This window comes from Diadema antillarum, unplaced genomic scaffold (genome assembly GCF_040938485.1).
Source record: "Diadema antillarum isolate AM-2024a unplaced genomic scaffold, OU_Dant_1.0 seq00001098_RagTag, whole genome shotgun sequence".
In the NCBI taxonomy this organism is placed as follows: Eukaryota; Metazoa; Echinodermata; class Echinoidea; order Diadematoida; family Diadematidae; genus Diadema; species Diadema antillarum.
The window spans coordinates 857,078-884,941 of NW_027271915.1; the positions used below are offsets into that span (position 1 = coordinate 857,078).

Below are 27,864 nucleotides of genomic sequence, written 5' to 3' on the forward strand. Positions count from 1 at the left end.
ATGTCGCCATCGAGGAAGAAGGTCACCCTTGACTTCACTGACCTCTGTCTCCGCATTGGTCAGCGGGATGTTCTCAAGGGCGTGTCCGGGGTGGCCGAGCCGGGACAACTCTTGGCGATAATGGGTCCGAGCGGTGAGTAAGAAATCCCATGATCACGTGGTCGGCGAACAGTGCCACCTGATTGGTCTAAAGTTTGACGTATAATGCGTGTACGTAAGCTACCGTGCGGAACGACTGCATCAACCTTGATGCTTGCTTTGTTCATAGATATCGGAACCCACTAAGTAATATCTCATTCTTTCAGGGCCAACATTTCATTAGAGAACTCTTTTGATGCACGTATAATACAGTGCCAACCTAGGATGTTACACGTGTCCTTAATTCCAACTTTTATGTCGTTGCCAGAATTTAGAACAAATTTGATGGCTTTTGCTCCCCTCAAAGTTTCCTCAATTAAAGGATCGAGGCACGCGTGATGTCGTCATTATGCAGAGGGGATATTGCGAGAAGTGAACAAAGTGACACTATTCTCCCCGGGTAAACAAATATTATTGTGTGAGAAAGTCAAGGAAACGTCGAATACTCTTGGAGGGAGAGAAAATTGACACAACCTATGTTGTAAAAGAAAATAGTGTCTGTTCAAGAAAGCAGTCATTTCGTCGAGATTCTGCAAAGAATTGTCTGTCACATACGCAAATGGGAAGAAAAATGGTTAAGTGGGTTTTATGTGGAGGGTGTGCCCTCTAGGATTTCCTCAAATGAATTGATGAGTTGTTCTTGATCGCCAAGATCATCAAGGAGGCGTAGACATTATAGGTTACTTCTTAGATGTGTACTCAAGAAATACTGTGTATAGGATATCTCAATCTAAAGGGAATTTACCTGAAATATAGGTCTTACTATGCGATATGTGGATTCAGTGATAGCAGGAATATATTTTTCACCTTATATATTGTTATTTATATTAATGTTTTCATGATGGTTTCATTTTCATGAAAAGGACACATTCCTATGTGTTTCCAACATGTTTTGTTTGTAGTGATACTATTACGCCTGACATCTGAAAGAAGTTACTCAAGTTCTCTTCATTTTAACAGAGAAATAGATATAATTATGTTAAATTCTCTTTGTGTAGTCTTTATATTGTTGCAATACCGCGACATTCTCAAAAGTTACAACCCTCTTATCCAGCGATGATGGCAAATTGATTTAACCAATTCTTCCAAATTCTGAACATCTGAACCGCTACAGTCCGATTTTCTTCAACCTCACGTATGTTTACTATTTATTTGTCTGCATTAACTGAATCAACATGCAATATATATATTCGGTGCATTAAAGGTCCCGTTTACTTTTGGGAGCAGTGATTAAAAATTTTTCAAGATATCACATTTATGCATATGTGTAGGTCTGTTGTATCACAAAACATCCTACCTTATAGTTTTTTTGCAATAAGGCCTAAAATTTAAAGGAGACCTTCGGATGATTTTCAGATTTTTTCATTTGAACAACTGTAAATTAGTTATACTGAGGACAAAGTTTCAGAATTTGTGATAATTTGGATGAAGAATAAGACTATTTTCTAAATTTAGAACAAATTACAATGAACAAGGATGATGACATGGCAGAGTCACCATAAGAATGCATGAGTTGGGGCTCAAGGAAACAGAACAAAAGAAGAAGACATGCATAGATTATGCACAGGTGAACTCGCAAGCAAGCGGTATTGTGATAGAATTACACTGCTACATTTCTGAAATATGTGAACCTCCTATATCATAATCCTTGTTCAGTGTAATTTGTTTAAGGTTTTTCAAAGTATTGTTTCTCTGCTAAAGAACCATAATAAATTCCACAAATCTGTACATAGAGTAGTCTATTTATATACTACATGATGTGAAATTATGAAAATCGTCTGGAATGTCCCTTTAAGGAGATATTAACATTTTTCTCAATAAACCATAACTGTGTACGGTTTAGTCTGGAAACATCTTTTATTATAACTATTGTTCACATTTTGGATATTTAACAATATTTAACATCGATTCTAGTGATTCAGATGTTTACAGCGGTTGTTTCTATCCCTGACTCACATTTTACAACTATTTTAAAGCACTAATGCTGTTTTTTTTTTCATCTGCAAATACGTATTCCAACAGAACGAGTATTTGTAACAAACTCTTATTTTGTTTTTGATTTTTATTTTTCATTCATGCCGACATGTTTGTGTCAGGGTCTGGTAAGACGGTCCTACTGAACTGTCTAGCCGGGAGACACCGGCGACTTGAGGGAGGTCGTATCAGTCTCAACGGACACAGACTGAACAAGCAGCTGAGAAGACAAATCAGCTTCGTACTCCAAGAGGATCTCTTCCTCGATCAACTGACCCTTCGGGAAACACTGGTGGTAGGCTATCTGTAATACTTACGTGACTTACGTACCTGCATGCACCCTTTTTTGTCGTCTGTACGTTGCACTTGGGGCAACCGCCTGCATGGTCCATGATTATGAGACAAGAAGAACAACAACAGCATAAAATGGTATAAACTGATGGTGGTAATGATTCCAAACAAGACACGTATACCTATCACTAAAGAGGTAACCGAAGAAGCTCCACACATTGCCAAGTCTCTAACCCCTTGTGTGCCTTGATTACCGATGGGCACAGAAAACTCCATTGCGTCGCATACGCTGTCCAAAGTCCCTGGCACGGAAAGGGTTAATAGATGGGATTCCATTGATAAATCCATCCAAAGCTTCAATACAATGTCAATGCTGCAATGGTACTTAGAATGTTCAGGGTTGTTAAATCAGTCCGATATACACACACGAAATTTACGAATTGCTCGATATCGTGGTGACCTCAGATCACATTACTTCAGAAAATCAACAATATCTGTTCACCAAATATCATCTCTATAAATGCATTGGTAATATACCTTGTTTTATTTCTACACTGTGCTAATTCCACCATTATACTCGGTCTACCGTCCACCGGGTCTCTACAGTTCACTGCTCAGCTTAGATTACCCGACAGCATGAGCTACCAAGAGAAGCTAGAGAAGGTGGAAAATATCGTCGATGTCCTGGACCTCCGAAAGTGTCTGGATACAAGTAAGTTGTGCCTACCGTTGCCCTGGCAACTCTGACACGACGAATTGATGAGGTGTTCTTATCCAGCGATGACACGGGTTCAACCAAACTTTGAAAATATACCTTTTGATAAGATTGTCTGCTTTTCCTCGAAATTCACTAAAGTGTCCTACTAATATTTGTCAGACTCAGACGAGCTTTGTGCTTGCATTATTACCACAGAACCAAAAAAAAAAAAAAATGTTTTCACTATAGCATTGACTCTCTGACAGATTAAAGCCTTTCCGTCATGGCCTACATCTTTGGGTGCAAAACGTAAATAATGAGAGTTTGTCGAATAGGGCCTCAGCTTCCAAGATGGTTTGGATCAGTAAAAGCAGAATAAGAGCTTTTTAACTTCGGGTACTCCACTTGGCGTTTAAAAAGAATTCATGCATCGATAAAAACATAGTAAATAACTTGTACGTTATGAACTTCGACATTGTTTTAAACGAAAAACCATGTGTGGAAAATATGTTTATCAAGAAACCATAAGGTAGGTTGGTTTCTCTATAAGGGACACCCCAGATGACTTTGAGACTTTTACATTCGAACAGCTATAAATTAGTTATATCGAGTACAGAATTTGCAGTGATTTTGTTGAGGAATAGTAATATTTTCAAACTTTACAACAAATTGGAATGAACAAGGATGATGACATGCGGCAGCCTCACCATAAAATGCATGAGTTGGGACTCAAGGAAGCAGAACAAATAAGGTATGCTGTATGCAGTCATTCTACACAAATGAACTTGTTAAGCAAGTGGTATTGTAATGGAATTAGATTGCTACATTTCTGAAGTATGTGAGGGTCCTATGTCATCGACACTGTTCAGTGTAATTTGCTCAAGATTTTTCAGGGTTTTGTTTCTCTGCTCAAGGATCACATTAATTTCCACAAATCTATACATGAAGCTGTCGATTTAAGTACTACACGATGTGAAATTGTGAAAATCGTCTGGAGAGAGGTGAAAATGGGCATTTCATTAACGCATATTTTTGTTTCACTGTCTTCTTTACATTTGCTCTTATTTTTTCTTTCATGTAGTTATAAGCTGTTATATGTACATCAATATATATGAATATTGATTCAGACTATCTCTATCTGCACTAAATTTCCCAATCATGCAAAATATATTTTGGGTGTTTATCTCCTTTCTTCCCTGCCTGTAATTTGCAGAGATCGGAAACTCACTAAATCGTGGTCTGTCGGGAGGGGAGAAGAAACGGGCTAACATTGGCTGCGAATTGCTCACAGACCCGTCGATTCTCCTACTGGATGTGAGTGTTTCAGACAATATAAAAGACACACCCTAAGGCTTAATTCTCTTGGATCTTCGCATGCGGACATTACAATGTAGTTATTCACGTGTATAACCATGTTTATGTTTACCTGTGTTTGCTTATTTATGGTTTTCTTTGGTAGGTGCAAAACCGCTTTTGTTCTTGTGTTTCAATTTTATCATTTATCATTTTGTTTCGTTTTGTTTGGTTTATCATTTCAGCATTTTTCAAACACAAACAAAATAAAAATAAAAAACAAAAATATGATACTTAAATAACATGGCAATATATATTGGAAACATAAGTGTATCTGTTATCATCAATTTCTTGAGATATTTTATCATGTACAGGTAAAATTGTTTAATCAAATGACAGCGATCTCTTACATTTTATTTTCTTTTCTTCAAAACTCCTTGTATTGTATTTGTTTTCGGAGCCTTGAACCACTGCTAAGTCATATATCTCCGTAGGCCCTATTTCTTAAGCGTTTTTTTTTTTGTTTTGTTGCAGTCATTTTCAACATGTTTATTTTAATGGCCAATTCTTCTAAACATGATTACAATAATAGCCAGTTTCATGTGGTAGTTTTCGAATCATACGGAAAGATATCAATTTTCATGCCACATGCTTGAGTTTCCTGTTCGTTTTTCTTTATTGTCTCTGAAATGAAACAAAGCATCACTCTGCGCATCCATCATCCTGTGAATGATTATATACGAGAAATGGAGAGGATGTACTCATGTTCCGCACGCGAGCCCCGTCCCCGACCTTTGCGGTCGACGGGTGGCCGTGTGGTTTCCGTATAATGAATCACTTCGATGATCGGGCTGTTGCGTGAATGGAATAGCCCTCCCAGATTTTGTTTTATTGGAAGGCAGTCCACTTTTCCAATCAAAGTTGAAGCGAATTTGACACCTTCCCTTGCGTACTAGAATGGCACGCAACAAAAATCCTAGCTTAAAGGGATCGTATAGTTTTGGTTGAGACCTAATTTCAGGTCTCTAACATTTTTGGGTGAGATAATGAGAAACCTCTTATGAAACATGAAAGAGCGTGTAATTCTATGAGGAATTCAACGTTTATTTGATGAAAATTGGTTTTGAAATGGCTGAGATATCCAAAAAAGAGCGATTTTAATAAAGTGTGGGACCCACACTTTATTACGATCGCTTTGTTTTACTTTGTTTTTGGATGTTTCCGTCATTCCAAGCCTGATTTTCATCAAATAAACTTTGAATTCCTCTTAAAATGGTATGCTCTGTACTATATCTAAGCGTTTTCTTGTTATCTCGCAAAAAGTTAAAAGCCAAATTCTCGTCTCCACCAATACTGTACTATCCCTTTAACCTACATTTCGCCATGAGGTAATAGTGAAGAAGGGAAAATATTGATTTTTTTTCCAGGGAAGTGGGGGGGGGGTGGTATATGAAGGGGGGTCACTCTTCTGAGGTCTAACGTCAATATCAATGATAATATATATATATATATATATATATATATATATATATATATATATATATATATATATTCTTAATTTGGCGTGATCACTTACGCAGACAAGGTACTACGTTGCAAGACAGAGCGATTCCTATCATTGTCACTATCATTGATATTATAAATGTCGTTATTGTAATCATTATTGTCATCATCATTGTAATTGATATCATTATCATTGCAACTATTACTATCATTATTATCATTTCAGCATCATCATTATCATCATCATCATTATTATCATCAGTGCAAAAATTCAAACGTCAAAAACGTCAAACTTCTCAAACTGCGAGAAGTATGGTTATAAGGACTCGCGTTTCATTTTAGCAGCAGACTTTGCTTTAAATCAATCCGAGTTAATCTTGATAGTAAGAGTTGGCTTGTTTAAATCACTGTGTATTTGTGTCTGTCTGTCCGTCTGTTTTCCACGATGTGACATAGGAGCCCACATCTGGCTTAGACTCCCGCACAGCCTCCGACCTGCTTGACACACTGAAGAGGTACGCGATCTCGTCCAACAAGACTGTGGTAACGTCTATACACCAGCCCTCAAGTCACGTGTTTCACTTGTTCGACAGGCTCCTTCTTCTTTCTGAGGGGCAGGTGAGTGTGTGTGAGTATGCATGTGTGTGTGTGTGTGTGTGTGTGTGTGTGTGTCTTTATCGTAAAGATCTAGAATTATAAGCAAATTCAGGGTTCCACTTTGCACATGAGCTAAAAAAAGCCATTAACAGGAGCACATGTGGCTTTTTAAATTCACCGAGATAAGCATGTATGATATAAGGTTCATTCAAGGCTCCTTATAAATGTTGCTTACTAGCACATCAACCTGATGGCAAAAGTGGTATTTAGCAAAATCAATAGAAAAAAAAATATTGTTAATATATTCAATGCACGAGAAAGAATTTTCCTACGTGCTAATTAATGGATCATTATGGCCACCTGGTCTACACAAGTTTATCTTTTGATTGAACAAAATCGATAAATTCCCTAAATATATTTATTGTTGTGTCGAGCAAAACTATGCATTGTGTCGCTTTGTAGTGAAGTGCCTAACCAACTGAGAGAGAGAGAGAGAGAGGGAATACCCATGTAAAGGTCGTTTGTACCCATGTGTGCATGAGCTAACTCTGAACTGGCATATGGCGTGAGAAGTGAGTGCAAATTGTCCCGATGCGTCAGTCGCGTGCGAACAGCGAAAAAAGAAAAAGAAAAAGTGGACTGATCAGGCGGGCTTGCAAGACACATTGACATGACTTCATTTTGAAATTTTCAATCTTCTTGTGGCACTAAACATAGAGTCGGGTGCATTACATAAAAGCTCGCTTGCGAAATGAAGGAGCACCTGTCATTCAAGTTATCATTATCCGAACACAGACACATCCAAATACAAACTAAAATGCACCATGGCAGTCATTGAGTAATTTCCTGTTTGAATATTTCGTAATGAAACATACTTCGGGGAAAAAAAAAGGTGATAAGATACAGAACAATATCAGATTGCTACTAGGTAAAAATTGAGTGGAGTTTTGTTAACGAGGTTTAATACCTTATGTAAAATGCACCCTGGAAGGAGGTTTGGCAAGTGTCCTTTAAAGGGGTGATACAGTTTCGGTTGAGATGGAGCTTCAGGTTTTGTTTTGTTTGTTTGTTTTTTTGAGATAACGAGAAACTTCTTTATGAAATATTAAAAAGCATAATTTTAAGAATAATTCTAAGAATAATTCAAAGTTTATTTGATGAAAATTGGGTTTTAAATGGACGAGATATCCAAAATAAAGCTAACCTAATAAAAGATGAGACCCACCTTTTAGTAGGATTGCTTTATTTTACTTTGTTTTTTTATATCTCAGCCATATCAAAACCGATTTTCAACAAATAAATTTTGAATTCCTCTAAAGATTGTATGCCCTTTAACAAAAAATTAGGAGCTGAATCCTCACCTCAACCATTACTGAAACGCATCCCTTTAAATTTAGATGTACAGATAAACTACAATTTTCGTCGGCGTCTAGATTCACCATTCTGCTTCCCGAACATGCCACATTGCGTGGGCGATAAAACCATAGTCAGCCTCTGAAAATCTTTAAGCGGGGTTTAATTAGAACACCCCACCCCCTCTTCTTTATTTTTAGAGTCGAAGGAGACATTGTTTTCTTTGATACTACACGCGATATACATCGAGTCTCTCATCTCTTTTACGGGAATGTATTTTATCACGCAATTCTCGGTCGAGAACATGAGATCCCGTTCGCGCGTGCACATTCAAATTATTCGTAACCATTTTGTGTTTCGACACCACTATTGTGCGCGGGGAAAAAAAAATTAAATTCATGGGGGTTAGTATATCAACTAATGCCGTCAGGATAACGGCCATTCTCTGAGAGCTACACAGCTTATACTGTCTCAAGTTGAAGAAGATTGTAGTGAAGTATAGAGGCACTGAATTTGTGCCTTCTTTATCCCGAAAGAATTTGTCTAACATCCCCAAATACGAAACGACATCATCAACATTTGATTTGAAGTTGCTTTGGTTTCTAAGTAAAATATCAAGCATCAACAAGAAAATGTTCTTATCCCTACATGCCGTACCACTACTAATACCGCATTAAAACCCAAAAGGGGGAAAAGGAGGATGCATAGAACTTGCAAAAACACGACAGACCCTAATAAGTTGGATCGACAACCATGCAATTAAGCAAACAATTTGACGTACAACCCTATTAGACCAAGACGATTAGTTTTAACCTGGACATTTTGGGTAACAAGCTGATTTTTTCAGGATAGGTCCAGAGAAATGTCTAGAATAATATACTAAAAGTCCTCATAAATCCTCTTTGAGCGTTTTCCGCAATCCAAGATGGCGTCCAAAATGGCCGCCATTTCCAGAAATTCTTATAACTTTTCAACCAGAGAACCCAAATGCTAAATCTAAATGTCTACATATATGTTTTGAAGCATGAAGAACTCAATAAAACACATATCAAGAGATGTTGATGCACGCAAGTCCCGTAATCCAAGATGGCGTCCAAAATGGCCGCCATTTTCTGAAATTCTTATAACTTTTCAGCCAGGTACCCCAAATACAAAATTTGAATGTCTAAATATATATTTTGAAGGGTGAAAAACTCAATAAAATACGTATTAAGACTTGTTGAAGCACGCAAGTACCGTAATCCAAGATGGCATCCAAAATGGCCGTCATTTCCTGATTTTATTCTCTCATAATTTCACAAGTAGATTTGGAATGTCGAAATATACCTTTTGAGTCAAAAGGAACCAATATAATACTTATTCAGATAGTTTTAGACACAAATAAAGCACTTAAGCACTTTCAGAAATCCAAAATGGTGTCCAAAATGGCTGTCATTTCCTGTTTTTCCTTATAACCCTGCAACTAGGTAACCGCGATACGCACTTAAATGTATAAATATATATTTTGAGACATAAGAAACCCAACGAAATAATTATTCAGAGATCATGAAGCACGTAAGTACAAATAAAACCACGTAAGTTCTTCGCGAAAACCAAATGTTGCCCAAAATGGCCGCCGTTTGTTTATCAAAAATTGCTGTTTTTAGCCTGTTTCAAGAGACAAAGAAATTCAACATAATGTTCCAGATTCAACAACGCAGAAGGTCCAGTGGAATCTTTCCCTTAAATGTGCACAACACGGGTATAGGTTGGGTTGGATGCATCCCCCCACCCTTAGGGAAAGGGGTGGCCTGTACAATCATTATTTTCCAAATATTCAACCTGAAGTATATGCACTATGTCATTGAACTGCAGTCATAAAAATGCTAAACGTCCCTTGCTCTGCCCCTCTCCATAGACTATGTACACTTTGAGATTATCAAATTTCCAAATATATCATCTAAAAGTGTGCACTAGATCTTTCATTTACAAAATGCAATCATTTACAAAATGCAAAAGTTAGTTCCCACAAAATGGAGGGTAATTTGCCCTTCCTAGCCCTTCCACCGCTCTCTTCCCCAATAAAATTAGATACCCGTTTAATTAACAATTCCCAAATATTCCATCAAATGTGTGTAAATGACATGATTATTTTCATTTCAATTCAAGTGTAAAAGCTCCCTCGTGTTGGAGGGGATGGGGATACTGAGACTATGAATTATCTACTCTTTGAGGATGGACAATCAATAGCAAAATCTCCCTCATGTTGGGGGAGGGAGAGGGGATTCCCAACAATAACTATGAGTGCCATATTCTCTGATTTCTATTTATCATATAATTTTACCTAATCTACACGAAATGAATAAGATAATTTAGACACTATGTTTTTAGGTGGAGCAATATACTGCAACATAGAAATTCATTGTCATGTAATGAATTACACATTACTTTGTAGCATGTAGATATTAATTTTGAACATTAATCTATAGCACAGACATCAAAAAGAATTGTTTTTACTTCTTAAGTGATAACTGACAGTTTCAAATGGAACTCACTTCTTGGTAGACATCAAATGCGTTGGTAATAAAAAAGGGCTAGTACTAAATTTCCATCTCACGTGCTTGAGGTAACGAAAATAGACTATATGGTAAAAAGATGGTGCCTTCTAGTAGGCCCTCTGTTTAGCAACACATCTGATGGTGAAATGTTTCTCTTGTAACAAGGACACACTCCTTGAGTTTGACATTCAAATGTTTTTATTTGTATACTTTACACATCAGAACTATGTTTTAAATAAAAATTTTCTCATAAACTACACTGACATTTATTTACATAATTGTTAGATAACATTGTGACTGCCTGCCATTTTGCACGCCATTTCGCATTTTAGGAAGAGCTCGAGCAATTTAATTGGTACATGCATGCATCAACATCTCTTAATATGTATTTTATTGAGTTCTTCATGTTTCGAAACATAGACACTTAAATTTTGTATTGGGTATTGCCTAGTTGAACTGTTATACAAATTTCAGGAAATGGCGGCCATTTTGGATGCAATCTTGGATTTCGGTACTTGCGTGCGTCAACATCTCTTAATATGTATTTTATTGAGTTCTTCATCCTTCAAAACATATATTTAGACATTTAAAGTTTGTATTTGGGTTACCTGGCTGAAAAGTTAAGAGAATTTCAGAAAACGGCTGCCATCTTGGACGCCATCTTGAATTACGGGACTTGCGTGCGTCAACATCTCTTAATAGGCCTATGTATTTTATTGGGTTCTTCATCCTTCAAAACATACATTTAGACATTTAAAGTTTGTATTTGGGTTACCTGGCTGAAAAGTTAAGAGAATTTCAGAAAACGGCTGCCATTTTGGACGCCATCTTGGATTACGGGACTTGCGTGCGTCAACATCTCTTAATAGGCCTATGTATTTTATTGGGTTCTTCATGCTTCAAAACATACATTTAGACATTTTAAGTTTGTATTTGGGTTCTCTGGTTGAAAAGTTATAAGAATTTCTGGAAATGGCGGCCCTTTTGGACGCCATCTTGGATAGCGGAAAACGCTCAAAGAGGATTTATGGGGACTTTTAGTATGTTATTCTAGACTTTTTTCTGGACCTATCCTGAAAAAAGATCAGCTTGTTACCAAAAATGTCCAGGTTGAACCCTAACTAGGCCGGGCTATTTAGGTAGTTGATAGAGCCGGGGGGGGGGGGGGGGCTCCCAGGCCCCCCTCCAGATCTCGGCCGTCGACCGCGCAATTGCGACGAAAATCGGCACACACAGAAGTTCATTTTTCAAAAAATTATCACTTATGCTAAATTATGCTAATTCATGCATAATGATGCATGAAATCAGACTATTTGGTATAAATCACAAAATAAAGCTCAAAACAGACACGTTTTTAGTGCAAATGCTCTTTTTAGTGTCCTTAGCAAATGTAATAAAAGAAATTGTGATATCAGAAAAAATTCTTAAGCATTTTATTGTTTTTTGAATTTCTTATGTATTTCTCTGTTTTTTCGACTTTATGTTTTTCATTGTTTTTTCGGTGAAATTTGTCCAATACATCGCTCCGAACAAGAAAATATGTTATTCATTGATTTTAATAAATAAAACACCAAAATAATCATGCTTTTATGAAATTTGCCTGTTACAAGCACAGTTTGCATTGAAATTGTACACGAATTCACGTTTTTGAGCAATTTTTGGTCTGACATGCATGTACATATTTATGCGTAACTTCGGAACCGTGCGCCCGTGCGTCGCAAATTTGGTGTCAAAAGATGCGGGAGACTCAAAAGAAAAAAAGTCATGAAACGTCTCGGCGATAGCTTTTTGCGATTGCGATACATTGCGCGGAACGTCGAGGGCCTAGTTAGGGTTAAGCCTTTTTTTGACCTAATGCTCTTGGACTATATGGCGAATATTATTTATAAGTATGGACAGGGTACCATAATTACATTTTCCCACTTTTCACTCGTCTTCGAGTTCCCGGATGTAAGGCCTCGGTGAACCACAAAGGCGTATGATCTCGTCGTCTCTACACATAACAGAGGTAATCAACCCGTTCCGTACAGGAACGTGGTGATTTGCGTATCAAGATTATGAGGGTTTCGAGAATTCAGTATTGAAAGGGTAAAACTCAAAATGACCAGTTGGGAAATGAAATAGACATCACAGCCTAGTTAGGATTAAAGACAGAGAAGAAATAACAATGTATATAAAAATGTCTGACAGGGTTGTGAATTATCTGCTCTTTTAGATCGCATTCTTGCTCATGATAAAAACTGTTCAAGGTCCGCGCGTTATTCGCGGGAAAGACACGTACACTATACCATACATGTGACTAATAGGAGCTGACCTGGGGGGCTCAGCTCATCACGGAATGCTCCATCTGACACGTGTTTTGTTTTTTTTTTTTTTGTTTTTTCACTTGAAACACATGTCGGTGTAGAAAGGGAAAAAAATCATGAAAATCACTCAGCAGGGAACCGTTGACCAAGTGCTAAAAATATATACCTCATGGTTGTCATGGTTTAGATGAAATGCTACACGACACTAGTCCACCCTGCCCTCGCAGATAGCCAGTCAGAAATAAGCGAATTATAACCAATCGGAAGAAAATGTAATTGGCCCGTCTTTATGGACGAAAAGGTTGCAGACATAGCCGTCACGCAACGAAATATTTTTGTTTTCCCCTAAAAAAAAAACATTAACATTTTTTTAGTCTCTCAGGATATTTTGATAAGTTCAATCAGCCTGACAAAGCTACAGATTGAGGATGAGAAGTGGCCACTCGGAAATAAGTTTAATCTTAAACCGTTTCCATGAAAATTTGCCGTTAGCTCTCTTTCCCTTTTCCCTTCTCCTCTTAAAGAAAAAAATAAATCACTCCAAAATTTTGTCGATATGATAAAAAAGAGAGAAAACTCCCTGCACAATAGTACAAAACTTATCAAAATTGGATGAGAAATAATTAGAAGTTATTACATTCGGAAATTAAAAAAACAAAATCAGAAATTACTTTTTAATCAGTTATTGTGAATACTCACACCATAAAGTTGGTATGAAAGTCATGCTTTCACAATATTTCGTATTCATTTCATATATAGTAATGACTAAACCTCATACTTCAGCTGCATGATTTTAAAACTTGCCTTAAAGCCACCCAAAATATAAAAGAGAACAAACAGTTACCTGTGATATTTACCTGAATTAGCTGAAAAAATGTGTCAAGTACCTTGTTCTGATAATTGAAAGAAGTAGGAAAAAGTAATAAATTGTGTTATTTCTGGCAGAAAATCTGAAATATTCGAAATGACTTAGACATCCAAACACAAAGTGGTCCCAATAAAAGTTGGGTCCCACCTTTCCTTTGGACCACTGAGTTTTTGGGTATCTCAGCCATTTCAGAATCGATTTTCAGCCAATAAACTTTTACATCCTCTTAGAATTCAAAATGCCTTTTCTTATTCCGTAAGTGGTTTCTCATTATCTTTCAAAAAGTTAAATACCCGAAGCCCTATATCAACGAAAATTATGTCTTGCCAAAGGTGATCTTACCACTTGCTGTGTATTACGTATATATCTGTTTCATTTCACAGACTGTTTATTTTGGGGAAGCTTTCCAAGTGCTGGACTATTTCGCTCAAATGGGCCTCCACTGTCCTCAGCACTACAATCCAGCCGACTTCATCAGTAAGTATCACCAGTTAAATGAAACCAAAAGCCCAAATGTTAATGTGGATTAGGTCTCTAATTCAGGATGGTATGGCTTTGTTCATAGGTTTGTACACAAAAGCACCATGTTGAACAAGAAGTCTCTAATTCAGGATGGTATGGCTTTGTTCATAGGTTTGTACACAAAAGCACCATGTTGAACAAGAAGTATATCATAATATTGTCATAAGCCTCATTTCATGATGATATTGTCACGATTATTAGCATTACTTCTAGGACGGTGGTGAGACGCTGCCTAATCAAACATTTTTTTTTTTATTTTGAAGACAAATATTGCTATTGTTTTTTTTACCGCATCAATTGATTAAAATTGGAGGGAAATCAGATAATAATAATAATCATAACAATATAAACATTTAATACGCGCAATATAACTACTCAAAGGTGCTCAAGGAGCTCATAATTAATGTTTATTACCAAATACAGAATACGACAGTATATCATATTAAAGTTCCTGCAGCTGCAACATGTTCCTCCTCGAAAAAAAAGTAGACCAAATTTTTTATTAGTTTTTTCCTGAAGTCATTGACAGTGTCACAATCCTTCATGGAGTCAGGGAGTCTGTTCCACGTAGGCGGTGAGCTGCTGACATAAATGTTCTATCTCCCCATGATCTTTTAGTTTAGGGATGAGAAGACAAGAGGCCTTAACTTCTAAAAGAAAGTCAAAATTATTGGCTGAAAATCGAATCTGAAATGACTTAGATACCCCAAAATTAAGTGGTCCAAAGAAAAGATTTTAATTGTCAAAATTTCCGTGCCTTTATTGGTAGATTAGGAGGCTACCGCAGTTTATGTCGCTATTATTGACAACAATTTAAAACAAAATATAAGGAGGATTCCACAAATTTTGATTTTTTCATGAAGAGTACCATTATCCCACGGACTTGTTAACTGGCATAATTATGGTAAGAGTGTTATTATTCACCCTACTTTCCGAAAAAGGTGAGTTAAGTGCTCTTCTATTACTATATTATTATAAGAATGAAAATATGTTTTATTTTCTTTATACTTTCTGTATATTTTTGCCATGATGACGTCATAACATGTTTATTCCTCAAAATTCCACTAATGTGTTCTGCTAATAAATGTTGTGGCTTTCTGTCAATCCACATTTGTACTTGAAACTTGGTTTCCGTAAAGAATTAGGGGTAAATTTTCAAGACCATATCTGTGTATTCATTGAATACTTGGGGACAGTAATTATTATAGTGAGACATGCAGTGGGATTAGGACCCCCCCCCCACCCCCCCCCCAAAAAAAAACAAACAAACAAACAAACAAAACAATGGCACCACCCAATCAAAATCTGTGAGTTCTATGATTTCGATCTATTCAATGTGACATCTTTGCCGGATGCAAATGCGACACCACCCTGTTTTTCAGTGGTAAAGAGATAATATGAGGGAAAACATAAAACGGATTTGACGAATCTTAACCTGTTTCATCAACGCAACGCTAATTTATTTTAGGGTTTCATGTATTCCGAGGTGACATAAACAAGAGGTTTGAAGTTCCGAGTAAACTGTCTCAAAAACGGTTGTATTACAACCCCCTAACAGACTCTTATGACCTCAGCATCCCCAGGTGACTAACAACCCCGATAATTAACTCCAGACGAGATCGCGGCTGGTGATAATACCCAAAAGAAACTACAATCCTTGTCATTTTCCCTAAATTACAAATTACCGGACGATAAGCTCCTAATGACATCGTCTGAAAGTCCCACCGCGAGTATTCAAGTGAACCTTGAAACGACATTGACTCATGATAATATCATTACATCGGAAAAAAAAAACCCGATCGCAATGAGATAATTATACTGTTGTTGTTGTTTTAAAATGATAGTCCGATGGCTTCCTTACTTATGATACATTGTACAGTGTTACCTATTCGAACTTTTTACATCTCTGGTCAGATTATGTGAAATGTTACCTATGAATAGACGAGTGGATAGATATGCGATCCTTGCCACCCAAATATGTGCTCATAGTATTCGAATAGCAGTATGAGTTCCAAACTTAAAATCATGCAGAAGCCCTCCCCCACCCCATCCCCCCCCCCCCAAAAAAAAAAGATAAGAAGTCTACAAAAGAGTCCAATCGAGATGAGATATTACACCTGTATACACTATAGATGTTCAAACTATCACGTTGATTTAATGTTTTGTTATGTCGTTTTCCGTTATTGCATAAAGCAATTAAGTTATTCAAGTGGACATACACTGATATGTTTACGTGTGTTTTATGTTGTTATATTTAGCAAATGAACACAGTAAATGTACTGTGATTTGTGTTTATACGAAATGAAATGGAAAATATGTGTGTGGGTGTATATACGTGCGCGCGCGCGCATGCCCATCAACCCATATTGTGTCATGCGTTAAAATATCAAGCTTAAGAGTTTTATTTGTTCAACAACTGTTCAAGGATTAGGAACAGAGGTATTTGAATATTATAAATCATACTTGTCTCGCTGACAAGTGCTCAAAACCACATTCATTTTAGGATGATGTGTCATACTTTAACGTCATTTCCGCTCCTCGAGTTACAAGAGCTATTCCTCACTTTGATAATTAAAGTGTGAAGTGTGAAGAAGTGAGACCAACACAAAGCGAAAGTATCGGTAACAAGCCCCGTGCACATGTCTCACTAACCGTTTTCCCACCGTTAACCAAATGGCGGGAATGAACTTGAAAAGGCACTCCACGTTTCATGTTGGCTTGCATATAGACAGAGAGATGTCGAACAGTCTCAACAGTGGAATCTTCATTAAAATGTGACTTTGACTGGAAAGTTATCTTAATAGTTCAGAGGAGACCTCCAGATAATTTGTACACTTATGTATTTGAACATCTATAAATTGGTTATACTCGGTAGAGTCTCAAAATTTGTAGTGATTGGGATGAGGAATATAAGAATGTTTTCGAAATCCATAACAAATCACAATGAACAAGGACGATGACAGCTACACATATGGATGCATGATTGTGTGTTCTAAGAAGAAGGCTTGCATAAATTCCACATATGTGTACTTGTTAAGCAAGTTATATTATTATGGATTGCGTTAGTACATTTACTGGAATGTGTGAGCCCTCTATGTTATCATACGTGTTCAGTGTATTATGTGTTTGTTTGTTTTTTTAAGTATTGGTTTATCTGCTCAAGGATGACAATAATTTCCACAAATCTTTGCGTGGCACTATCGATTTTACCCCCTGATGTGAAAGCTTAATTGTCTTGAATGCCCTTTTAAATTCACGTGTTTTTTTTTTCCCGAAGCAGTACCATTGGTCACAGACTTTTATTATCGTGCAAATTAGACGAAGTGATGATGCCATTGCCTTAAACGTCTCCACTCGACCTGTACACAAATCTCCACTTATACTTGTCCTTGATAATCAAAATAAGTTCGGGGGAATGCGTGTGAGGAAATTCATGTAAGTAAAGATGTTCGCGTAGTTGCCGAAACTTCGAAATATTTATCGTTACGTTTTGATTTATTCTTGATATGTTTGGTGTTGATGATAACACATATCGGGCTCATGATTTTTTTTTCAGAGAGTAAAAGAGGAGAGAACATAGGCCTAATTGCTTTGTAGAGCCTACTTTCTTAGAATATTTTTTCAACGACTTCTTATTCTTCGGTGAAAAGTGATTTCCTGTCCACTTTCGCTTTAGTTGACAAGGTTAAAGGCACCGATGAAGAGCGAGCCATAATCCACCAGATCGCGCGACAACAGTCGTGGAACGAGCCTGACAATAACGTCCGACACTCGGTGGTGACTATCAACAGTGACGTCATAGATGTGGCTTTGAATGGCTTCGAGGGAAGATTCAATCACGGTAGTTATGACTACGATTTACTATTTATATCTTCATTCATAAAAACAGAAACCCGGGTTTTTTTTCATCAACTTTTGTCAGCAACTGGTCAGCGCTGACAATTTCAGCAAAATCCTTGGTTTTGATTGGATGAGATGCTCTGGTCACTGGTGATTGTCAGCGCTGACAAACGTTGATGAAACACCCCCCCCCCCCCCCCAGAAAGTATAATTCTGCCCATTCCAATTTTCACCTCCCTCTCTTTTTCATTGCCATCTCGATCTATCTAAAACTTCCCCGCCTTATATTTCGTTATACACTACTGTACTTGTACATGTAAGACAACTATGCTTTTTCCCTCTCTAGCGATCTACTCACACGCCGCGTGCAAATGAACATGTATCCCCCTGTCATTCTTTAATCCCCTCCTTTTCTTAACGTAATTCTCTTCCCTGGTCAATGCTCGTTTCCTTCAACACGAGGCCTTGTGTTTCCATCCCCTCCAGGCCTTGGTCACGATGGTCAAGATAATGGCTCACCATTTCCCTGTCCGTTTATGAGTCCCAGTAGCAACCCCTTTTTAACCTTGTCCAGTTCTTTGTCACGTCCGCCTTTAATCTATAACCAATTAAGTTCAACTTTGGTGATCTGTAACAGAAATATTTCTACCTTTAAGGGGAGGAAATGGGAAAGGGCAATGAGGAACGAAATGGGAAAGGCTACATAAAATACTCCGTCTGCCAAGAATGATAAAATCCTCTATCCATGCTAAACATCCTAAAGCACAATTCATTGGAAAAAAAAAATGAGTAAACTATTAATCGTGTAACTGTCTGATTACTGTATTTGTAAACTGTTTTGGGGTTGTGACTGTTTCATGCAGTTGATGTTACGAATATTTGATTTGAATTTACAAGTAAAATGAACATGTTTGTGTATGCATTTTTTTTTCGTGCTATAAAAGCGAATATGACCGTATACTCACGGAATATCTGTCTAGATTTCTGATAACACTTCGTGTGTTTCCTTTTTTTTCGATTCTGATTATGGCGTCAGCGATGTCCATCTGTAGCGTGACGGACCTGAACGACTCGGTCTTCTCCAGTGATCTGGTGAACGGTACGGACATGGTCAGCGTGGGCAACACGGTGACGATCCTTGGCAACGCGAACGTCAACACGAATGCCGCGTCGCAGAAAGCGCTACGGGCTGACTACAAGCTGCCGCGACACTTCGGCGTCTCGGCGAACGGGCGACTGAAGGCGGCCCACAGGGTCTCGCGAAAGAGCAGTGTCGACAGCAGTTCGCACGGTCCGCGGGACAACAAGTGGGTAACGGGTTTCTGGAGCCAGCTCTGGACGCTGACGCGGAGGAACTTCCGGCAGAACAGATCAATCGTCCTGTCACCGCTTGACGTCTTCAAGCACACCTTCGTCGCGTTTGTGGTCGGCTCTTTGTGGTTCCAGATCCCTCACACCGAAGAGAACATCCGCAACATATCTGGCATGGTAAAGACCAGGTTATCGCTTCTAAAACTATTTGGGATCTTCGAAGGGTCGGTCTCTACTTTAGGTCAAAACGACAAGTGCCACAGGCGTGGATATCCCTCACAAACAAGTCAAATCACATTAGTATGAAAGGAAGAGGTGCCACCGATCTAAGTCTTTTTCCCATCGTTTTAGTCCTTCCGTGTAGATCATATGAGTTTTTTCCATTTGATGTTGTTTTTCTATTAGTATTCAACGTCCAATCTATTTAGCCAATCAGGAAAAGTTTTATTATAGACCTGAAGAGGGACGCTCTTTGCAAGCAAGAAGAGTACAGAAGCAAGTGGATTTTTTCCCCCAAACAGAGACCTAGCTCGGCCTTTTGATGCAAGAACTTCAAACGACAATTCAGAGCCCCGATTGCGATCCCAACGATACCGAATATTACTATCGCTATCGTCTGAAGTTTATATCCTTTGAATACATACTGATAGACATAATTATAGTGCAATAGACAAGTGCAATTTTAAACAAGAGTGTTTCGAAGAATTGTCTTCACGAACGGATTTCTTTTCAATAAAAATAAATAAATTAAAAAAAAACGGGCAGTCAGTGGGAACTATATAAACAGCAGTACGCTATGGATGGTTCTCCTTCGGGTGCGACTGATTGAGCCGAAATATGAAGAGAGTGTTTCGGAAATTGTTTGTCTTCGCTCTCAAAGTTTGATGTACGTGTAAATTCTTTAATTTTCCCCCTTCGTCGGATCCCCCTCTCCTCTCTCCTTTGATTCCTCTGAAAGCTCGAGACGTGAGGTGAGAGGTGAGGAGGATAAAGAACAACTACTAAAGGCTGTCACGACAAGCCTCGCTAGCTAAACTCTTCCTTTCCAGGTGCAGTTGTGGATATCCAGTGGGGGCGTTAATTGAATAAGACGTAGCACGCTCCCTCGCATTTTACACTTTCGTTTCCGTCCGCCTTCTCTTCAGCGAGGATTCTTGATTCTTAATGTGAAATGTCGTTGTATATATGTTTCAGGTCGAATTCGATAGCGAGAGTGAAAAGTCAGAGAGATTGAAGAATAGAAGTACTTGGCGAATTTCAGATCAACGTGGTGTTAGAATGTCAAGGAATTCAAGGGTATCAGACATTTTCATCAGACATGGGCGTCCGCTCATTACGATTAATGATGCCCTCCCCTCACACCAGTCCTGTCGGTTTATACTTTATCAAAAGATACTCACACACACACACACACACACACACACACACACACACACACACACCTGAAATCATGTTTTCTTTGTATAGATTTGTCAATTAACTCATAAGCATGAATGTCATCACAACAATAGTTTTACGGGCAAGATAGAAGGTTTCTCTTTATGTGACTCCATTACAAACGAGCCACCTTTAATGAAGATCAGGTCAGGGAGGGACATCTGAGGCCATAACATCATCCTCTAACTAACTTGCAAAGTGATGTCTTTGCGACCAATATCATATCATCATGAACACATGTAAATGTGTATAAATCCACAATTTTCTAATCAGATGATCGGTTTTGCTGAAACAACTGCCACTTCGTTCGCCTGATTTTTATCTATTCATCAAAGCTAACCTCTTTCGTGTTTATGTGCTTCGAGTGGAATATCATGCACTTTCAGAGATGAGATCATGCTTGCGTTTTGCCAAGAAGAACGAAGGCTTAGGCTAAATTCTAACAACCGCAAGCCTCGCGCACACTCGGTGCTTAAAGGGTTACTAACCCGTAGTTCGTTCGTTCAGTCATCCTATCGGGGTGGGGTCTCCCTCCACTCCGTACTCCCTGCTTCCCACATGCCCCCCTTCCCATATTAAAGTCTTATGAGTTCAGTGATTTCAATTTCTAAAGGATTTAACGCCCACCAAAGGGTCATAATGATAATATATTACCTGCATGAGCTATGAAAAGAAAATTTTTCCATGTCAAACTTTGTGACTGACCCCTTCCTCTATCGTCCTTCCTCCCTCCACCAGGTTTTCTTCCTGAGCGCCTACTGGGGTTTCGAATCCATCTATAGCGTGCTAAGCTGGTGTAAGTATACTTCCTTCCTCTGCAGACGTTGCTCGAGTGTATTCCAAGCGTACTGGATGCCTTCGGATGTTGATCTTTTTTTTTTCGATTTTTCTTCTTCTTGTAGCAAAAGCGAGAGTTTTTAGTTAAAGTTTAGGAGAAGATGAAAATCACATCTCAGTAATATTCAGAGAGTTGTGATGAGAAAATGAGAAAGTCAAAGGGGGCAGATCGAACAATAGATGGTCTGGTAGGAAACGATTTAAATCTCCATGTTGTATCAAATCTATTTGAATGATCACTGAAAAGGAATGATTTAATGACGTCTTGGTCATGTGACCTAGGTTATAAAAGCATCATGTGAACATTTTGTTCTTCGTGTGTCATCATATAGAAAAACAGTGAAAAATTAATTTGTCATTGATTTAGAGATATGCGGACTATGTGTAGAAATGATTTGTCAATTGATATTTTTGTTATGTAGGAAGAGGCGCTTTCAAAGGGGTTATTTGGCGGTTAAACGCACATATATTTCGCTATGCAATTTTATGATTTTAGTTCTTTTCATGAACAACATGCAGAGTCAGTTCCAATTACAGAAATTCTTCATAGATATAAAGTCACGAGCAATAGTCATCTCAAACTTCATTTCAATTCATATTTTTGTTTAATATTCAGATTTGATAGTTTACTAAATTGTTAATCTTTTCCTTTTTCTGAAATAGATTTCCGATTTCTTTTATTTTTGTCAGTCAACATTGTGACACGATACCTGAGGGTTGAAAATAGTCACCTCATCAACAAACTCACGGGTACTTCGCACTTTCTGTACCCTTTAATGCCCCCATCCACAGGATGGAGACCATTAGGGCAATCTTTGAAAAAAAAAATGACAAGATCACTCAGCAGCCTCCAAAGCCACCAAAAAAGAAATGTCTGTGTGTGGAAACACCCTCTAGATCCTGGAGCACTCACTACTTGGGTTCAAGCGACGTTGCTATAACTTTAATGATTGATTTGAAGTTTTAAACTTTGGATAATTAGCTTGTTGTATAACCTCATATGAACCCCCTCGAAAGTTTCCATCCTTGAGATTAGTCGAGGATTCAAAACTACATGACCACTTGCAGTTTTGAGGTCGTGTATGGACACTTTAATCAGTCTGTCGTAAACAAGAAGAAATCTTGCTGTTTAATCTTCGACTAAATTGGCAATTTTCGAGTTCATTTACACGGTCCTAAGCTACAACCCAGTCATCGAAGATTAAAACTTCAAATTGATCTTTTATGATCAACGAACTCGAAAGTGAGCGTGGCCTTTCAATGACACCCCCCCCCCCCCTCGCACCCAATTGGACCCCGTGGAAGACCAGCTAGTGCAGTTGAATACGGGCTATCCAGCCATCTTCTCAGATGGAAAAATGAAGCAAAGGAAACAATTCAAAGTGGACAAAAAATCTGACAGTCCTTCGAACATCGATATTTCAGTTCCTTTTGATATTGCCGTTCACTGAAAACGTGAAATTTAAAAAGCCTGTCACTTTCACCTTACATCAATGCCAATGAGACTTTACTGTCGTGTACTGGGGACCCACATCCTTTTTAATACAGTCACGTCTACGGTCAAGGTCGTGTTTGTTTCTCTTAGACACATTTAGACGATAATGTGAGGACACAAACTAGGGGATAAAAGTTTAGCAGGTTGATTATTTTACATGGTTTGTCCCCCACTTGTGACATCTATTAAAGTCATATATTAAACAGGGGAGCGAGGCACCTATGTTAGCTGTAGTTCCGTCGTTGTGTTGTTATTGACAGCACAAGTCAGAATAGAGCTATGAATCATCTTTCATTATAGATTTATAATAATCACTTTGTCATTGTTGTTGTTGTTGTTGTCAGACACTTCCCACCGGATGTATACTATTTTTCTTTGTCTGTGCATTCAACTACCAAGGTCGAGCTGACTGTCAAATTCTGTTCGTATCTGTTCTTGATACGATGTGTAATAGCCCTGTATGGCATCGTACCATTCGTGTACTTACATGTACTCGTAGAGGCCCATGATGGTGCTAATGATAATTGTGACGTCCAACAATCATAGCAAAATACTGTTATGATAATGAAGTGCGTAAAATGATAGTAGGTGATGGAACGAATCGAAATAAATATGAAAAGTATTATCCTTCTGCTGCTCTTTCAGAGTATCTGATAATAATGATTAAGCGGAGTTTATGAAAAACTGAGATCTGTTCAAAAAATCTTGGATCTCGTGACATCTCAACGAATTATCAGGAGAAAGGATAGGTGTGGATAGAATATCACCACATCTATTGGCGAATATTGAATCCGATTTCCTTCCCACCAAGAAATAAACAATTGAGTATATGAATATAAGAACGACCCAAGTCCATGGAAGACCATTAATATAAGATTTAACTCAGTCATTTCAGGCACTTCCGGAGGTAATTAGGATTTATCATTTATACACAAGATGAGTCCATGCATAAGCTACAATTTCCCGTGTCAAACTGAATTTGGCCAAAATATTGGACTTGGGTCGTTCTTATATTCAGGTCTTCAATTATGATTATCAAGCGTGCCTGATCTAACTTCAAGGAAATTAAGACATTTCCTTGCGATTTCCGTTACATATCACAATCGCAATAACTGAGATGAGATTTTTTTTTTTCCTGCGACATTTTGCCCACAGTTCCGAGCGAGCGTCATATCATATTCAAGGAGCGTTCGTCGGGAGCGTACCGGCTGTCCGCCTATTTCCTTTCGAAGATCATCAGCGGTTTCCCGCTCAAAGTGATCATGCCTGCTGTTTCGGTCACCCTGGCATTTTGGCTGGTTGGACTCCACATGTCGGTGGTGGCGTACCTCTGTTTCTTAGCTACCGTGGTGATCGCTGTGCAAGTCGGTCAGGTCAGCATTATTAAAGTTAATTAAAAAGCCTCTTCAAGGGGAAATCCAGGCCAGATTTACTCTTTAAGTTAGTCCGATAAGAAAGAGTAAAAACACAACAGTGAGAATTTGATCAAAATCGGATGAAAAGTAAGGGAGTTATGAAAAAATGTCAAAGATTTGCTAATTTTAGTATAACCGTTCTAAAGCAGTTGATATATCAATATGTAAATGAGTGAGCTGATGATCTCATCATATTACAAGTTTCCACTGATCATGTTAAAAAAATGACGAAGATTCAGGTTTTCGAATATAAAAGTTTAAAACATAATATCATACCTGATTGAATAACTTCAAAATAATGGGTAGTCAGATATATCAACACTTGAGACAGGGGCGTAATTGTGTTTGATTAAAAAAAGAATCCACCATTTCATAACTTCCTTTAATAAAGTTCATCCAGTTTTGATCAAACTTTCACTTTTGCGCTTGAAAGATTCACTTTACTCTTTCTTTTATATTTTCGTTAACTTTTATTTGTCAAAGATTTTACCTTTAAAGTTCTCGCACCTGTATAAGAGATATGAAGATTTTAATCGCAAAACGAGGTAACTCCGTTCGTGTTAATTTTAGATTTCTGTAATTAAAGCTGTCATAAAAACGAAAATGATAAATAAGTATGGGATGTTTTTAATCGTCCAGAAGTTCAAGTATTCTGTCTTGTGTAACAGGTGAGGCATTGCTGCAAGGGTTTTTGCACTCTCCAATGAGCATATTTAAAATGTGGTGTTCAACCCATTTTGCAGTTAAGGGCTTCATATAATGATTTTTGTAGAACATAAGGATGCATTGATATTTCTTATGCAACCAATTGTACAGCTCTTGCACTTCGAACAATTCAAGATGATTGATTGATGATGGTGGTGTTGATGATGATGATGATGATGACGATGATGATGATATTGTTGATGATTATGTTGACGTCAGTATTATCACTGATTATGATGATGATGACGTTGATCAATGATCGTTATCATTGATGATGTTGGTGATTACGGTCGAGAATGAATCTCGTCCACTCCAGGGAATAGGTCTGCTGATCAGCGCATCCGCCTCATCCACCCACCAAGCCCTTGTGGTGTCCAGCCTCGCCATGCTCACCGCGATGCTCCTCGGCGGGTTTTACGTGGAGATGCTGCCTAGCACCCTTCGGTGGCTGCCCTACACCAGTTTCACGTCCTATGTTTACGGCGCCTTTCTGTCAGCCGTCTTCGTTGTCGTGCCTCAACCCATAAGGTACACATCAGGGCTGGCGGAGCGTTTTCAAAAGTGGGGGGGGGGGCACTTCCGGGTTTGATGAGCTAACAAGCTTCCACTTCCTTCTTTTTTCGGTTCAAGTTCAAGTTCAAGTTCATATTTATTCGTTTTTTCCACAATACATAACACAAACATTAATCTCACTTTCTTAAGTGACAAAATCAATGCATACAATTGTACAGAGAAAACAACAATAATAGCACAAAAAAACCTAACAGTATCGATACATTGCAATAGTTGCTAAGACAACGAAAGTGAAATAGTTTTCAATACAATTATGCACTGTGTGAAAAAAACGGAGGGACCCACTACAAGCAAAAAATAAAAAATAAATAAAAAATGAATAAAACTAAGTCTTCAGCTCATCTTCCTCCTTTCTCTTCCTGGTTTCTTCAGCTGCCAAGCAAACAAGCAAAAAAAAAAATCTTCAGCGGAAAAACATAACCTTACCGCGATCACACATCAAGATCTCTTATCTATTTCTTTCTAGTGCCACTTACGTACTTCCTGGTAAAAAAAAAAAATGGTGGAAAGTGGGGGTGTGGGACAGAGTGATGACACCAATATGTATTCCTTTGTATGGTGCACAAAAAGTGTGGGGGCCCGAGTCCCCACGGCCCCCCCCCCCCTTCGGTCCCCCCCCCCCTTCGGTCCGCCGTCCATGCACAATCAAATAAAGCAGTTAGGGCAAGATACTGTATTAGAATGAGCAGTGGCTCGATGGTCCGGGGCCACTCGAAATTAATGTTGGGCTACCTAGAAAAAAAAAAAATAGGTGGCCTGATTGGGCGCTTAAAGTAAAAAATGATTTGTTATGTTTTTTTAAATTTCATTTCGGGCCAGAACGTTTCACTTTTGCCTCCAAATTTCAGATTAAAGGAAACCAGAGCCCAGACATAAATTTTGATTGAGTGAAAGCGAAGGTATTGGTAGAGCACATGAGTAAAAGTTTGAGGAAAATCGGCAATCCATTATTTTTAGAGTTATAAATTCTTTAAGTTTCTGTGCAGCTGTCGCTGAATGAAAAGACTACTACACTTTGTGACGTCAGTATGTACAACGATATCAAGAAAATATAAAGAGAAATCAACAAAATTCAAATTCTTCAATGAAAAACACACATTTTCTTGACCAAAGTTACCGACCCATATTATCAAGGATAATAGTGTTCACTTTGCTCTGTGACAGAGGTAACTTAAGCGCTCTTTCATTTTGCTAGAAACGTGAAAATAATGTTGAAACCTGTTTATATTTTATCTATATTATTATATCTTTACCTTATCTCTCTCCCTCCATCTCCCTCTCCTGCTCTCTTTATCTCTGACGTTTGTATTTTGCATCGTTCCTTTCTTTTCATTTCTCTCAAGTCTGCTCCAAGCAGTGCCAGTAACATCACAACAAGGAAACAGAAAAACGCCATTTTTTTCTCAAGGAAAGCAACATGGCAAAAAATGAAACTAGCTATATAGGCAACAATATGATTGTCGTTCTGTTAATAAAAGTTTAGTATTCATGTATACTAGTCAATCACTCGTCTCATTTCTTTTATTATTTCATTCTTTCGTTCTTTACTTATTCATTCATTAATATTTCATTTATTGTGTTAATTATTTCATTCATGTATTCTTCATTCATTTTACGCAGATGTAGTACGACAGGTGTATCCGACTTTGCGGAATGCATGGTCACGTCTGCTTTCACGAACAGCAGTGATGGAGCGGCTAATGTCAGTGCGCTGACCAACTCAACGATGTCGCCGGAGTTTCGGCAGAGCTTCATGAGCAGTGCCGCTTTGGTCGACAGTCTGACCATCGTGTCACTACCTATTTGGGGGTACTATGCCGCGTTAGGAGGGTTTATTGTCGTGGTCTACACCCTTTCCTATCTTGTCCTGAGATTTGGCCGCAAACCAAACTGATCGTGCATGGTGGCGAAGGTGATGACGGGCTCGATTGGCTCACGACTCTCGTCGCATCGTGACTGTGATTCATTTAATTTATTTGATAAAATAAAGTGCAAATGCACCCAACGCCATACCATCCGACTTTGATGCAACTCGCCCTGGAGTAATAGCTGTCCATATGCACACCTAAATGGATCTCGACTGTTGGGAAGCTTGCTTCATTTCATATTAAGTCGGTATCGCTTTCCAAGCCGTAGCAACCAATCGGATCACAATCGAATCATGTCTGCTGC

General features: G+C 38.2%; 1 protein-coding gene across 1 annotated transcript; it reads left to right on the forward strand.

Moving 5' to 3' along the window:
- On the forward strand, positions 1-27,586 carry LOC139743596 (uncharacterized). The gene is made up of 12 exons (XM_071654070.1): positions 1-133; positions 2,235-2,407; positions 3,010-3,115; positions 4,314-4,414; positions 6,353-6,514; positions 13,941-14,034; positions 17,756-17,920; positions 18,956-19,407; positions 21,406-21,463; positions 24,155-24,372; positions 25,436-25,647; positions 27,313-27,586. The coding sequence occupies exons 1-12, from the start codon at positions 1-3 to the stop codon at positions 27,584-27,586; spliced, it is 2,148 nt and encodes a 715-aa protein (XP_071510171.1).
- The last annotated feature ends 278 nt before the right edge of the window (positions 27,587-27,864 follow it).

Excerpts from the sequence above, each read along its gene's own strand:
- LOC139743596 (XM_071654070.1), top strand. The coding sequence starts at position 1 with ATGTCGCCATCGAGGAAGAAGGTCACCCTTGACTTCACTGACCTCTGT. Across the intron at positions 134-2,234 it reads GGCGATAATGGGTCCGAGCG|GGTCTGGTAAGACGGTCCTA; the intron begins GTGAGTAAGAAA and ends TGTTTGTGTCAG. Across the intron at positions 21,464-24,154 it reads CTATAGCGTGCTAAGCTGGT|TTCCGAGCGAGCGTCATATC; the intron begins GTAAGTATACTT and ends TTTTGCCCACAG.